This window comes from Canis aureus, chromosome 9, assembly GCF_053574225.1.
Source record: "Canis aureus isolate CA01 chromosome 9, VMU_Caureus_v.1.0, whole genome shotgun sequence".
Classification (NCBI taxonomy): domain Eukaryota; kingdom Metazoa; phylum Chordata; class Mammalia; order Carnivora; family Canidae; genus Canis; species Canis aureus.
Window position 1 is genome coordinate 34,214,945 of NC_135619.1, and position 14,301 is coordinate 34,229,245.

General features: G+C 35.3%; 1 protein-coding gene across 3 annotated transcripts in view; it reads right to left on the minus strand.

Moving 5' to 3' along the window:
• The window catches only part of WDHD1 (WD repeat and HMG-box DNA binding protein 1), a 62,308-nt gene that overhangs the window by 34,187 nt on the left and 13,820 nt on the right, over nucleotides 1–14,301 (minus strand). For 2 of the 3 annotated variants that reach the window (XM_077909361.1, XM_077909360.1), the window contains exons 4-11: nucleotides 12,590–12,741; nucleotides 10,728–10,839; nucleotides 10,518–10,568; nucleotides 9,315–9,410; nucleotides 5,155–5,247; nucleotides 4,263–4,369; nucleotides 3,797–3,938; nucleotides 117–327 (exon numbers count right to left, since the gene is read on the minus strand). In XM_077909361.1, the coding sequence (XP_077765487.1) occupies nucleotides 117–327; nucleotides 3,797–3,938; nucleotides 4,263–4,369; nucleotides 5,155–5,247; nucleotides 9,315–9,410; nucleotides 10,518–10,568; nucleotides 10,728–10,839; nucleotides 12,590–12,741 (964 nt within the window). The remainder of the gene's footprint in view (nucleotides 1–116; nucleotides 328–3,796; nucleotides 3,939–4,262; nucleotides 4,370–5,154; nucleotides 5,248–9,314; nucleotides 9,411–10,517; nucleotides 10,569–10,727; nucleotides 10,840–12,589; nucleotides 12,742–14,301) is intronic. The other variant, XM_077909362.1, reaches the window with a different exon arrangement.

Here is a 14,301-nt window from a genome sequence, read left to right on the forward strand (position 1 = left end):
TGCATACTGTGTTAGCCACATTCTACAAATTTAATAATGACTTCAAATAATAGTTTTTATTAAAAATTGAAAAGATCAACAGGATGGATCATCACATCCACAAAGTCAATACATACCAACTGAGTTTTCATCATCTTCTATGATGTGACTTCGCTGTCTAGGACGACCTGAGGCCAGCATGAAGTCATCATCCTCTTCCTCATCATTTATAATCCTTTTTGAAAAAGAGGGGGTCTCAACTGCATTGTCATTTAGAAAATCACCAGCATTACTTGTATCATCTCCATCGAAAAGATCATTGTAATCCTCTTCCACTCTGTTAGATACCTTGAACAAAGTAACACAAATTACAAAGTATTAGTGATCTATTTAGATAAACTCAATTACTCAAAAGGCCATTCTATAATATGTATCTGTACATTCTAACAAGTAAGCAAATGATTAGAATAATTAATAAATGTACTTACGAGGATTGTATTTATATTTATGTGAGACCTACTCCTTACTTTAAATGCCCCTATGTATTTATAGTCTATGGATGGGATAGGAGTGTAAGACAGATGTGTATAGAAATAACTGTATATATCCAAATACAAGGCAAGATTTTACTCCTCAAAAGTCATTCACCAGAAAAGTCACCTAAAGTCCCTGTAAAATAGAAGATATTCTCTCATTTATTTTTAAATTTTATTTTGCTTTGATAGGCTATGTTTGCTTTCAGTGATCTCAAAGTTAGTTTTTGTGGAGGTTATTTTTATGCTTATAAAAGTAAATGGACAGAACCAATAGACAAAGCAAGCAAGAAAATTCAAAATTAATCCTTGATTCCTAGGAATATGAACATATCATTGTAGATCCCAGATATGACTATAAACAGTTTCTGAGACACTTTATTTATTTGTTGGGTAATCTCCACACTCAACATGGGACTCAAACTCACAATCCTGAGGTCAAGAGTTGCATGCTCTACTGACTCAGCCAGCCAGTGAGATCACTTTAAAAAGTGAACAGTAAGCAGATACATTGTAGAGTTCACAAGTAACTCCTACAGGATAAATAAAAACTGCATAAATGTTAAGCCAATGGAAACTTATAGTTTGGTATAAAATTCTAATGAGAGCACCATTAAACAAATTCAAAAGGGACTTTATCACAAATCTTTTAGATGGAAGTACACAAAATTATGTTCTAGAAAAGAAGTGTTTAATAAAATGAGATTGAGGGTAGCCCGTGTGGCTCAGCAGTTTAGTGCCGCCTTCAGTCCAGGGCATGATCCCAGAGTTCTGGGATCAAGTCCCACATCAGGTTCCCTGCATGGAGCCTGCTTCTCCCTCTGCCTGTGTCTCTGCTTCTCTCTGTGTCTCTCTCATGAATAAATAAATAAAGAAATCTTTAAAAAAAAAAAAAAAAAAACCAAAATTTTGGGGGATTTTCTTATTAAAAAATGAGGATTTTTGCCTTATACTAATGAGGAATATAAAGTGTTAGAGGTATTGTGACAGAAATACGTACTGTGAAGAATAAAAGCAAAAAGAAAAGTGGGCAATTTTGGATATAAGGGTTAAGGTTTTAGAAGAGGTAACCTTTGAACTAAAACTTTCATAATTTGCTTTCTGTTTTTATCAATGCTATACATACATATAAATTGGTCAATTACAAAGTTTATCATAACGAAAACAGTCCTCTGCACAGCCTCCAACTAACTTTTCTGCTCTTTTAGATGTTGCTTTTGAGATCTTCCTCCATATCTTGTTATCTTTTAATATCTTCCTCCTCGAGATTAAAAAATATCCTAGTGCTCTGTTTTTTATTTTTCAGTTTTAATCATTATCTATTAAATAGATATTAACTTCCTTATATTAAGATGAGGACTGGGCAGCCCAGGTGGCTCAGCGGTTTAGCACCACTTTCAGCCCAGAGCGTGATCCTGGAGACCGGGGATCGAGTCCCACATCGGGCTCCCTGCGTGGAGCCTGCTTCTCCCTCTGTCTGTGTCTCTCATGAATAAATAAATAAAATCTTAAAAAAAAAAAAAAGATGAGGATTTGGTGCAATTTTCAACCACCTCTACTCTCCTGTATGTATGTACACTACTCTCCTACCTCGATCCTCCCAATATAGATATTTTCTCATTTTGGTTGGATCAAAATACAGGATGTAGATTATTATAATCATATAAATGCTATTCATGGTTGAATAAAAATAATAACAGTTTATTATTATCACTTATAAAGCGACCATTCTAATTCTAGAGACCATTCTGATTCTATACGTGATTCATTTAATCCTCACAATAAAACCCTAGGTGGTAGACATTATTCTATTATTGTTTTATAAATGTGGTATATTATGATCACTTTTCCTTCCTTTTATAACTCTTTTTCCTAGAGATAAGAATCTTCTCTCTAATTAAGTCTTTTTTCTAGACAGATTCCTCAAAGATGATTCTTCTAGTCTCTTGCCTAAGAAGCTTAAGTAAGCACTGGCTGACAATGCTCTAGGAGCCAAGTATGAAAAATAAGCTGGGAATTTTAACATCCAAGTATACATACTTCCATTTAATCCTTTTCAGTAAAGTATTTCTCTTCCACCCAATGCTGCTCAACTGTACCCCATGTACCAACCAAATACTTTCTTTGATTTACCTTTTCTAGAGGACAAATCTCCAGCATTCTGCCAGAATACACATGGCCATGAGGGAAGGCAGTTACCTCGCTGAGCACACTGATTTTGAGCCTGGAGATGTCTGTTTATGTATTAAACCAAGGGGCTAAAAACAGAAGAGTGAAAAGTACCTCCTTGGAGGTACCTAGTACTACCAAATTCTGAATCATTGGGGGATTCAGTCAGGCAAGCTGAACTGCATCTCCGCTTTCCCCCAACTGCAATCTTAGGACTCAATTTTTTGACTTTTTGAGAAGCTAGACTTAGTTTCCAATCATGCTTCTATTTTCCAGGGTTTCCAGGTATCAGCATCTGAATAGACATAAATGAGTATGTGAAGTGTGTGATCTTTAACTGGAACTCTAAACCAAGATTTAAAATATGACTAGGTGTATTTGCCAGGCAAGAATAATAATGAACAAAACCAAGGAGTTGTATAAAACAAAGCGGACTGTTTAAAGCAGTTCAGTAAGGCCAGATAGCTAACCATTAAGAGATATAAAGGTAGGGATGCCTGGATGGCTCAGTGTTTGAGTGTCTGGCTTTGGGATAGCTAACCATTAAGAGATATAAAGGTAGGGATACCTGGCTTTGGCTCAGGGCATGATCCCAGGATCCAGGATCAAGTCCCACATCGGGCTCCCTGCGTGGAGCCTGCTTCTCCCTCTGCCTATGTCTCTGCCTTTCTCTCTGTTGTGTGTCTCTCATGAATAAAGAAATAAATCTTAAAAAAAAAAAAAAAAAAGATATAAAGGTAGCTCTCAGAGTTAAAGCTAATTCAGAGCAGAAAGGTGTATACGCTAAACTAAGTTATAGTTATTAACTCTAATTTTTATCTATATTTATTTAAATTTAAATCTCTAGAATGCCAGGACACTAAAATAGTATTTCACAATGGTATTCTTTATAAAACCAAGGAATATTAATAGGTATTATATGGAGGGGAAAGGTTTCTCAGTAAAAGATATTTGGGAAACATTAAACAAGTTTAAACAGTTTTCTTTATGATAGATTACTGAGCACCTAATATGAATTATAATTTTCCAAGAAAGTAATGTATTTTGTGATATCTTCCAAATCCATATGCCCACAAGACTCTGAAGAAACTATTCTACCATCTATTACTTATTACCTTACTGCTTGATGTCTTTCCACTGGGTTCACAAACATTCTCCAGGAGCCCTAGATTTCCTTCTGCATCAGTATAAGCTATTCGACTGCAAGTAGGATGCCATGCCAGGCCACAAATTGCATAACCTTTCTCATGTTTCACCCTAAAAATTAAAAAGTGAGTTCTTAAAACACTACCAATACAAACTATACATTTCTTTAGGCAAATTTTAGTTAGAAAAAGTTAAATGACTTCTGACAAACTAATAACTATATTTGTATTCTGACAATAACTGTAAAACTTTGAAATGTTTCATATTAAAACAAAAATCTAACAGAAATAAGCAAAAAAAGACAAAAGAGGGGTGCCTGGCTGGCTTAGTCAGAACACCCAACTCTTGATCTCAGGGTCATTGTTGAGTTTGAGCCCCACACTGGGTATAGAGATTACTTGGGGGAAAAAAAAAAAAAGATAAGTTGAATCATACCTTTCCATGCAATCTTTGGTTTCCACATTCCAAACTATAATTAAACCATTAATACTCCCTGCAGCTAAATATTGCCCACAGGGAGACCAGGTTACTATATTCAGAGCCTATAAGGAAAAACAATTAATAACAATCTGCACAATTTGAAACTAAACACTTATTTTATTATCAAATTCATATTCTGTGTAACTTCTGATTAAATCGATTCATAAACGGCAAGATAGTTTGCTTATTTTTTAACTTTCTTTTTCAATAATATTCAACTGTCAGTAGGAGCTATTACTTTGTTTACCATGAGAAAATTATACTGGCACAATTTTAAAAGCAAAATCTAAAAACTGTTATCCTGAAAGAGAGATCATACAAGGTACCCTCTCAGCTGTCACTATCAAGATGAAGAAAACCACAGTTAAGTGAAGTGAACCATATTAAGCCATTGCTGACCTACTGGGCCTCTTGTTTCCATAAGGGCCAAATGGGAATGCAGAAGAGAAGAGAGAGAGAGTATTTAATATAGAGCAACAACCTCTCTTGCTCTAAAATTCCAGAGTCTATGATCACAAGTATCAATGAAACTCACTTAACTATATAGGCTAATTACTGATAATGTGAAAATAACACGCTCCAATACTATGTTAGGGTTAAATTTGACTTCTTATAAATTAACAGATTTTCTTATGAAATTTCACAAGGAGAGAATTCAAATAGGACCCAGCAAAGACCTATCTACTGTACAGTTACTGGATAAAGAAAGGCTGAGCAGCAAAAGATGAACACATGCACAACAATCTGGAATTGTTCTCCATTTCCAACACTTAACTACAACTGTATTTAGACAATGTACTATGAAATATTCCTGTGGGCTAATTAAAGTTTCATTTACAAAACCTACCTGAGAGATGAAATTATCTGAAAGATCATACTGATTATTCCAAGTTTCTCTTCTATATAGCTTAACAGATTTTTCCACAGGAACTGCCAGTAACTATTAGGAAAGATGAATGATTTAAACAAAAGTTTACATTAGAGAGGAAAAAAAGCAAAAAATTTCATCCAAATAAGACTATGAAACATAAAAGCAAAATTAATTGGTAACTAACAAAACTCAGAAAATTACTTAAAATTTTGATGAGCAAAGAATGAGTGATCACTCTATTGCTTGCACCAAAAACCAGAGCACTTGTTACATATTTTTGATACTACTTCTCAGGTATTTAAGCCCTTTGGATCTAAACATTCATCTCATTTGCCAAAAGAAAAGAAATAGATCCAGAATGCTGTAAATATCTTAAGAAACAGAAACTTATCTTCTTACACATTCTTCCAAAGAAATAGATTAATAGAAAAGATAAACAGTATATTCTTCCCACGTTTATCCAAAAGAGAAAAGAATTGTATTATTTATGAACAAGAAAACTTTAATTATATTGATTTTAAAAATTAGATTTAATATTTCACGAGTAAAGAAAAAATGCATACTAAATTCCCCAACTTTCACTTTAATGCAGAATGTAAACGTAAGAGTTCACAGGATACAGAGGGCATATATTAAAAGAAAATCTCCCTCCAGCCTCGGTGTCCATCGAAAGATGAATGGATAAAGAAGATGTGGTACATGTATACAATGGAATATTACTCATTACTCAGCCATTAGAAACGACAAATACCCACCAAATTTGCTTCGACATGGATGGAAGTGGAAGGTATTATGCTGAGTGAAATAAGTCAATTGGAGAAGGACAAACATTATATGGTCTCATTCATTTGGGGAATATAAAAAATAATGAAAGGGAATAAAGGGGAAAGGAGAAAAAATGAGTGGGAAATATCAGAAAGGGAGACAGAACATGAAAGACTCCCAACTCTGGGAAACGAACTAGGGGTGGTGGAAGGGGAGGTGGGCGGGGGGTGGGGGTGACTGCGTGACGGGCACGGAGGTGGGCACTTGATGGGATGAGAACTGGGTGTTAATCTATATGTTGGCAAATTGAACACCAATAAAAAATAAATTTATAATAATAAAAACAATGTTAAAATAGAAAAAAATAAACTACAGATGGTATAACTACAAAAAAAAAAAAAAAAAAGAAAGAAAGTCTCCCTCTCATCCCTTAAAATCCTATTTCTAGTTCCCAAAGGTACACATAAGCAGACTACACAAGAATGCAGACTACACACACAATAAGCAGTAGCATTCCTTTTTTTTTTTTTTTTTTAAGATTTATTTATTCATGAGACAGAGAGAGAGTGGCAGAGACACAGGCAGAGAGAGAAGCAGGCTCCTCACAGGGAACCTGATGTGGGACTTGATCCTGGACCTGGGATCACGCCCTGAGCCAAAGGCAGATGCTCAACCGCTGAGCCACCCAGGCATCTCAAGCAGTAGCATGCCTACTGCTCTATAGCTTGATTTTTTTTTTCCACAATATTATCAGAAAACTATTCCCAATAAGGACATACAGATCTACCTCATTTTAACAGTTGCAGAATACCCTACTTCCAGGAATACCAGGATTTATTTAACCAGTTCTCTATTAATAAACATTTAGGATGTTCTTATTCTTTTACTACTATAAACAGTGATGCAACATCTTCCTTATATATATCCTATAGTGCATTTGTACAAATATGCTTATAGGATTTATGCCTAGAACTAGTACTGTTGTTCATTATGATAAAAACTGCCACACCCTCTTCCACATAGTATATACAACTTGATGTTTGGCCATAGGACAAATGAAAAACAGGCTGTCACAATAGTTTCTATTTGTATTTCTTTTGGTATGAAAGGCTGCATATACTTTCATGATAAAAGTCATTTGTATTATCTTTTCTGTTTATGTCCTTGGCCATCTTTATATGAGGATCTTATTGACTTGTTTTAAGTTTTTTTGGAAGATTTTATTTTTAAGTAATCTCTATACCAACGTGGGGTTCAAACTCATGACCCCAAGATCAAGAGTCACACAACCCTTCTCCAAATGAGGCAGCCAGGCGCCCTAGATCTTAATGACTTGTAAGAACATTTTTATAAAAGACTATCTATTTATTTATTTATTTGAGAGAAAGAATGTGAGAAAGAGCACTAGTGGAGGGAAAAGCAGAGGGAAAAGCAGAGGGACAAACCTATTCACCACTAAGCAGGGAGCCCAATGCAGGGATTGATCCCAGGACCCCAATATCATGACCTGAGCCAAAGTCAGGCACTTAACCAACTGAGTCACGCAGTTGCCGAGTTATAAGAACTTTCTGAATATTAAGAAAATCAGCTTTGTCATATTGTTTCAAACATTTTTTTCCCAGTTTGTCATTTGTTCTTTGACTCTGAAATATTTACCATACAAAAATGTTTAATTTTTATACTGACAAGTTTATTAATCTCTTCTGAAAAATTTCACATATACAGAAGAGTTGAAAGAATTATATAGCAAATACCTACAGAGATTCATCATGTGGTAGGAAGCCTTTAAGATGGTTCTCAAAGATTCTTAGCTCCTGGTATTCATGCTCTCTGCCAATATAACTACTCAATCCTCTTTTCTCTACCTTTTCAATATACTTAATATACTAAATCTATTTCTATTTAATAGATAGCTATCTATCTGTGAGTCAATAGCACACTTCAATTCTCATAGCATCATAATCTGTATATCAGACTAGGTTAGACTCCACCACTTTTATTTTCCAAGATATGTTTTCCACATGGATTTTATAACAACTCTATGGTTTCCTTCAAATAGCTGACATTTTACATTTGAATGTTCTCAAAACTATTGGTTAATTTAGGAAAGAATTGATATTGAAAATTCCTTACAAAGAATGAACTATATACATGTTTTTGAAGATTGTATTTATTTGAGAGAGAGGGAAGAGAGTGAGAAAGAGAACAAATAGGGAGGAGGCATAGAGAAGTGGGAGAGGCTGACTCCTTGCTGAGCAGAGAGACCAACATGGGGCTGGATCCCAAGACCCCAGGATTATGACCCAAATAGAGCCATCCAGGTGCCCCTGGAACATATTTTTCTATTTAAGTCTTCTTTTACTCTTCTTGATAGTATGTTAAAGTTTTCTTTATATATAACTCTTTCACATTTTTGGTAAATTTACCGTTGTTACAACATCTTTTTTGATTTCATAGTAAATGCATCATTTTTCCCCCACCTTATTTTCTAAATGGCTATTATCTATATATAGGATTGTTACTGGCTTTGTATATTAGTCTTTTTCCAACTACTTTACTGAATTTTCTTACTAATATTTTTCCCTTTATTGATTTATGATCTCCTTATATTCAAGCATTTCATTTATAAATAATGAGCATTCTCCTTCCTCTTTTCAAGTTGTTCCTTTCTATTGTCTATTAGCTACTACCTGCAAATTTGTTAAAAGCTACTAGTAACTACTAGTAAGAGTAGACATAACAAGACTGTTTCCAGAGTTGTTTCATTAAATATAAAAGTAGGGATCCCTGCGTGGCGCAGCAGTTTAGCGCCTGCCTTTGGCCCAGGGCGTGATCCTGGAGACCAGGGATCAAATCCCATGTCGGGCTCCCGGTGCATGGAGCCTGCTTCTCCCTCTGCCTATGTCTCTGCCTCTCTCTCTCTCTCTCTCTCTCTCTGTGTGTGACTATCATAAATAAAAAGTAAAATAAAAATAAATAAATAAATACATACATACATATAAAAGTAAAGGAGAATATAAAATTAATTCATTCAAAATGTACTCTTCAGAAAGAACCTTTACAAAGTTAAAATGTTTCCTTTTCTAAGCCCAGTGTGGAGCTCAACACAGGGCTTGAACCCACACCACCAGAGAACAAGACCTGAGCCCAGACCAAGAGCCTGATACTTTAACCAACTGATCCACCCAGGCACCCCCAAAGTTAAAATGTTTCTGAAAGCATTTCAATATTAATTAGTTAGCTTAGGGCACTAAAATTTACAACCTAAATGAAACAGTTACAATTAAAAAAACTAAATCTACTACTCTCACATTCAAAGTTGATAAGAATTAGAAGAGATAATTGAAAGTTTGAAAAACAAGAGCACCTACCTTCCCACTTTTTGGCTGCCAAGCAAGTCTGCAGATCGATTTTGCATTTACCACATCATTGCATTTTTGTAGCAGTGGCCAACTAATAGCACATGTCTGATATTTTAAAAAAGAAAGTTTATTTCCCTTTATGAAACTTCTCCCAAAGAGATATGCAGAATGGAATATATTTAATAGGTGTTTTCTTCAAACCAATATATAGCTAAGAAAAAAAGCAACTTAATTCATTTTCATCTAATTACAGTATCTGATTTATCTAAATTTTTAAAAATAATTCAGATATAAAAAGCACAAATTTTAAAGAAATAAGTGTATTTCCTATGTAGAATAAGCAAACAATAAAGTCACTGAATAAACGTATACACACACATTAAAAAACAACAATACATTAAAATCTTAGAGCATCTACAAAAATAAAGAGATCTTCTATAAAATGTTAAGGTATCAAAGTCAACCCTTGTAAACAGTTCAAACATGAAGGGAAGAAACTGTAGCTATTGAGGCATACCTGTGGGGCGGACTTTTCTCATCAGTCATATTATCTCTAGAATGCCTCAGGAAGAATTAATTGTTCCCTCTGCCAACCTCCCTTAAAGGAGGTTCTTCATACCTCCTTTAAAAATTTTATCAGGTTGGTTAGAATAAGTCATTTATGTAACTCTCCAAATAAAGTGTGGCCAAGGTCTTATTTTTGTATCCCTAACATCGAGGTCCCAACACATAGTAGTTCATGGTAGAGTAAATATATACTACTGACTGATTTTTCTCTACTGACTTACAAAACCTGAAAGTGAAATATACATTATTCCCCTTGTGACTGGGTAAAATGCAATTAATCTTCAACATACTTTTGCATTAGATTATTATGGGATTTGATCACAAAAACAGTATTCAATGCTACTCAAACTATAAAGAAAAAGAATTATTAATTTGGCTCAATGCTATGGAACACCCCAATTATGACAGAAATGAGCATAAAGTTTTATTTTATTTTTTTAAAGATTTTATTTATTCATGAGAGACACATACAGAGAGAGGCAGAGACACAGGCAGAGGGAGAAGCAGGCTCCATGCAAGGAGCCCAATGTGGGACTCAAACCCCCGAATCCAGGAATCACACCCTGAGCCAAAGGTAAGAACTCAATCGCTGAGCCACCCAGGAGTCTCGAGCATAAAGTTTTAAATTTAAAATGGTAAGTTTACCTGATCTGAAATTTGCCACACTTTGACAGATCCATCACAGCTAGCTGATGCCTGCAGGAATAAAACAATAAATTTCTCTACACTTAGAATCATACTATGTGGAAACTGGCTCAAGAGATACCAAATAGCCTTTTTATCAACTGTGTGAAATTTTCTGCTAATTCTCTTATAATTTTAAACATATTAAAAAAAAAAAAAAAAAGGGTTTACCAGAAAGATGTCCTTAGGATCAAAGGAAAGACTTAAAACAGGAGCATCATGTCCTCGAAATGTCTTCTGTTGGCCGCAATCCATCACATCCACAACTTTGACCAGAAAATCGCTATGAACAATAAGAGTAATGTATAATAGACAATAAATGCCCATACAAAAGCCTCTCCTAAAATCTATGACCCAAATATTTCAAAATCACAAGAGTAATTCATAATTTCTTTATAGCAACTTGTAAAATTTGGCTTCCAAATTTAAGGACTTACCTTTTAATCTTGCTCTGTAAAGATACTAAAAACACAACTCAGGGTTTCCCATTAAAATACAAAACTTCCGGGATCCCTGGGTGGCGCAGCGGTTTGGCGCCTGCCTTTGGCCCAGGGCACGATCCTGGAGACCCGGGATCGAATCCCACATCGGGCTCCCGGTGCATGGAGCCTGCTTCTCCCTCTGCCTGTGTCTCTGCCTCTCTCTCTCTCACTGTGTGCCTATCATAAATAAATAAAAAAAAATTAAAAAAAAAAAAAAAAATACAAAACTTCCGGGATGCCTGGGTGGTTCAGCGGTTGGGCGTCTGCCTTTTGGGCGTCTGCCTTTGGCTCAGGGCATGATCCCTGAGTCCCGAGATTGAGACCCACGTTGGGCTTCCTGCATGGAGCCTGCTTCTCCCTTTGCCTGTGTCTCTGCCTCTCTTTCTCTCTCTGTGTCTCTCATGAATAAATAAATAAAATCTTAAAAAAAAAAAAATACAAACACTTCTAAGGTGGCTTCATATCTTAAGTTTCTATCATTTATTAATTAATTAATGTCACAACCATTTTTAAGTCAGACGTTTTATTTTTTTTTTTATTTTTTTTGTTTTTGTTTTTTTTTTTTAGACGTTTTATTTTTTTAAAAGATTTTATTTATTTATTTGATAGAGAAAGCACGAGAGAACACAAGCAGGGGGAGCAGCAGAGGGAGAGGGAGAAGCAGGCTCTCTGCTGAGCAGGGAACCTGATGCAGGGCCCAATCCCAGGACCTCGGGATCATAACCTGAGCCAAAGGCAGATGCTTAACCAACTGAGCCACCCAGACACCCCGGACAACCACTTTTAAAAGTATTATGTCAGGGGTGTCTGGGTGGCTCAGCTGGTTAAGCAGCCAGCTCTTGACTTCATCTCAGATCATGGGATTGAGTCCCACACTGGGCTCCATGCTCAGCGGGTAGTCTGCTTAAGATTTTCTTTCTCTCTCTCTCCCTCTCCCCCTGCTCATGCACACTCTCTAAAATAAACCTAAAAAAACAATAAGGTACTATGCCTTTTACTCCACCACAGCAATTCACTAGTTTCTTTCCTTTTCTCCTATGACAAATAAGCATCAAGAGCAACACCAAAAATCCTGACAGTCCAGGTTACAGTCCAGGTTCTAACCAAAATGATTTTTTAAATTTCATATCAAACTATTATATTTCTTTAATCCTTTCCAGCATTTACTGAACAGGCTATCTGCAAAGCAATAGATCTCAATTCACAAAAAAGCAAAAGGCTGCCCTCAAAAGCCTTTACTGAAGACTTGAATATAAAAACCAAGTGGGGCACCTGGGTGGCTCATTTGGTTAAGCATCTGACTCTTAATTTCAGTTTAGGTCATGATCTTGGGATCATGAGATAGAGCCCTGCATCAGGCTCTGCACTGGGCATGTAGCCTACTTAAGGTTTCCTCTCTCCTTCTTTCTCTGCCCCTCTCCTCCATCACAAAAAATTAAGTAACAAAAAAAGGGAAGAGGGAACAGAGTCTTGAAAATGTTACCCTGAAACCGATGAATGATGCCATTCTGTTCTAATATTACTTTATTTTCTGGTATCAAAGGGCCTTACCTAGATCCAGCAGCGATTTTTGCACCATTCCCATTAAAGACCACATGGTTTGCATTTGTGGTGAAGCGAGTCAATATACCATCTGGAACTCCTTCAGGAAATGTGTGGACTTGAATAGTATTATTAGATACTGCAGTGACCAATTTCCCATTCTAAAAGAAACATTGGCCAAAAAAAAAAAAAGTCCAAATCAATTGAGAGTCTCTCCACACTTAACAATCCTATTAAAAAAACAAAAAAAAATCTTACAAATGTAGTTAATGTCAAAAGAAAAATCACCACTCAATGTACAAGTTTCCTGAAGTGTCTATTAGCAAGAAAAACTTATTTACTATCTTTATAGAATTCTGCCTTCACCAGCCAAATTTTTAGACTCTGGATTTTCATTTACTTCTGACAAAATTATTTAAATAGTATTTTTATGCATCCCAAAGTATCACAAAGAGACTCAAGAGAGCTTTTCAGAGAAAAAACATAGCTAGTCTCAGTGAGGGAACAGCATATCAGAAGGCAGGGCTGCACTACAATATAGCCCTGTGTTTCCACAATAAAATCCTTGTGGAGTAGGTAAAATCTAAATGCAGAATCCATGGCTTCTTTTTAAAAACACTAAACAGGAAGATGGCAGAACAGAAGGATCCCAAAAAGGGTACACTTTTAATGATGGGCACTGTAGAACTGCCAAATTATTATATTGTACACCTGAAATGAATGTAACGCTGTATGTTATACTGGAATTAAAAATACAAAGAATCTTTTTAAAAAATAATAAAATAAAAACACTAAACAAACAAAGTTTTAGGAGCTGAAAATGATCAGCAGATACCATTGCTTTGCATAGATTTTGGCCAAGAATCATAAAAGGTCAAGTATCTATCCTAGAACCTTAATTTTATTACCTCTCTAGGAGGGACTAAGTCCTGAAAGACTAAATCATAGTCTACCAATGCCATACACGCTTTGATAAATCATATGGTCAATTTATTAATTCAGATTAAATGATACCTGCCAAAAAACCAAATTACTCAAGTTTGTTAATGAATATATAAATATCCTATAGCAATCAGTATCAGTCATATTGTACATAACACACCCTCCCTGCTTACCTACAGCACCTGTTTCCACTCCAGTGGAAAAAGAACTTAGTAATACAGTGACATGTTACTACTATACAGAAAAATTTGGGAAGATGTATACATCAGTTCAAGTAACAGTATAGATGATTCAGATTTGAACTATAACATATACCTTCAATTACTGGAAAATTATTTATGCCTATACTGTAATTACTGTAGGCAATTAAACAATCCACAATACACTAAATCTATCATGTAAGCTAAACTAACAATAATTTAAATGTGAAAACAAGAATCAAGGAAAAACTATAGCCAACGCAAGACAACACTGATGATGCTACATGTTCTATGGCAAAACAGGAGAAACACCAACTATTGTGTGCATGTACAGGAATTTTGCAACCTACTGTACTTTACTTGGCAGACAAATCTCCCAGTAGAATCTAAGCATCTTCATTTAGATCTAGTAGAGAATTTTGGTAATTCTTTAATAACACATTAATTGGTACTCTATTCATGTGAAAATATTAAAGTATGTACCTGTACTTACCCAGAAGACCTGAATAAAGAACTTACTTTGAAGTTAATTTCCAACTAAATCACTATCGGTCCTTGTCAACTAGGAAAATTAAAAAA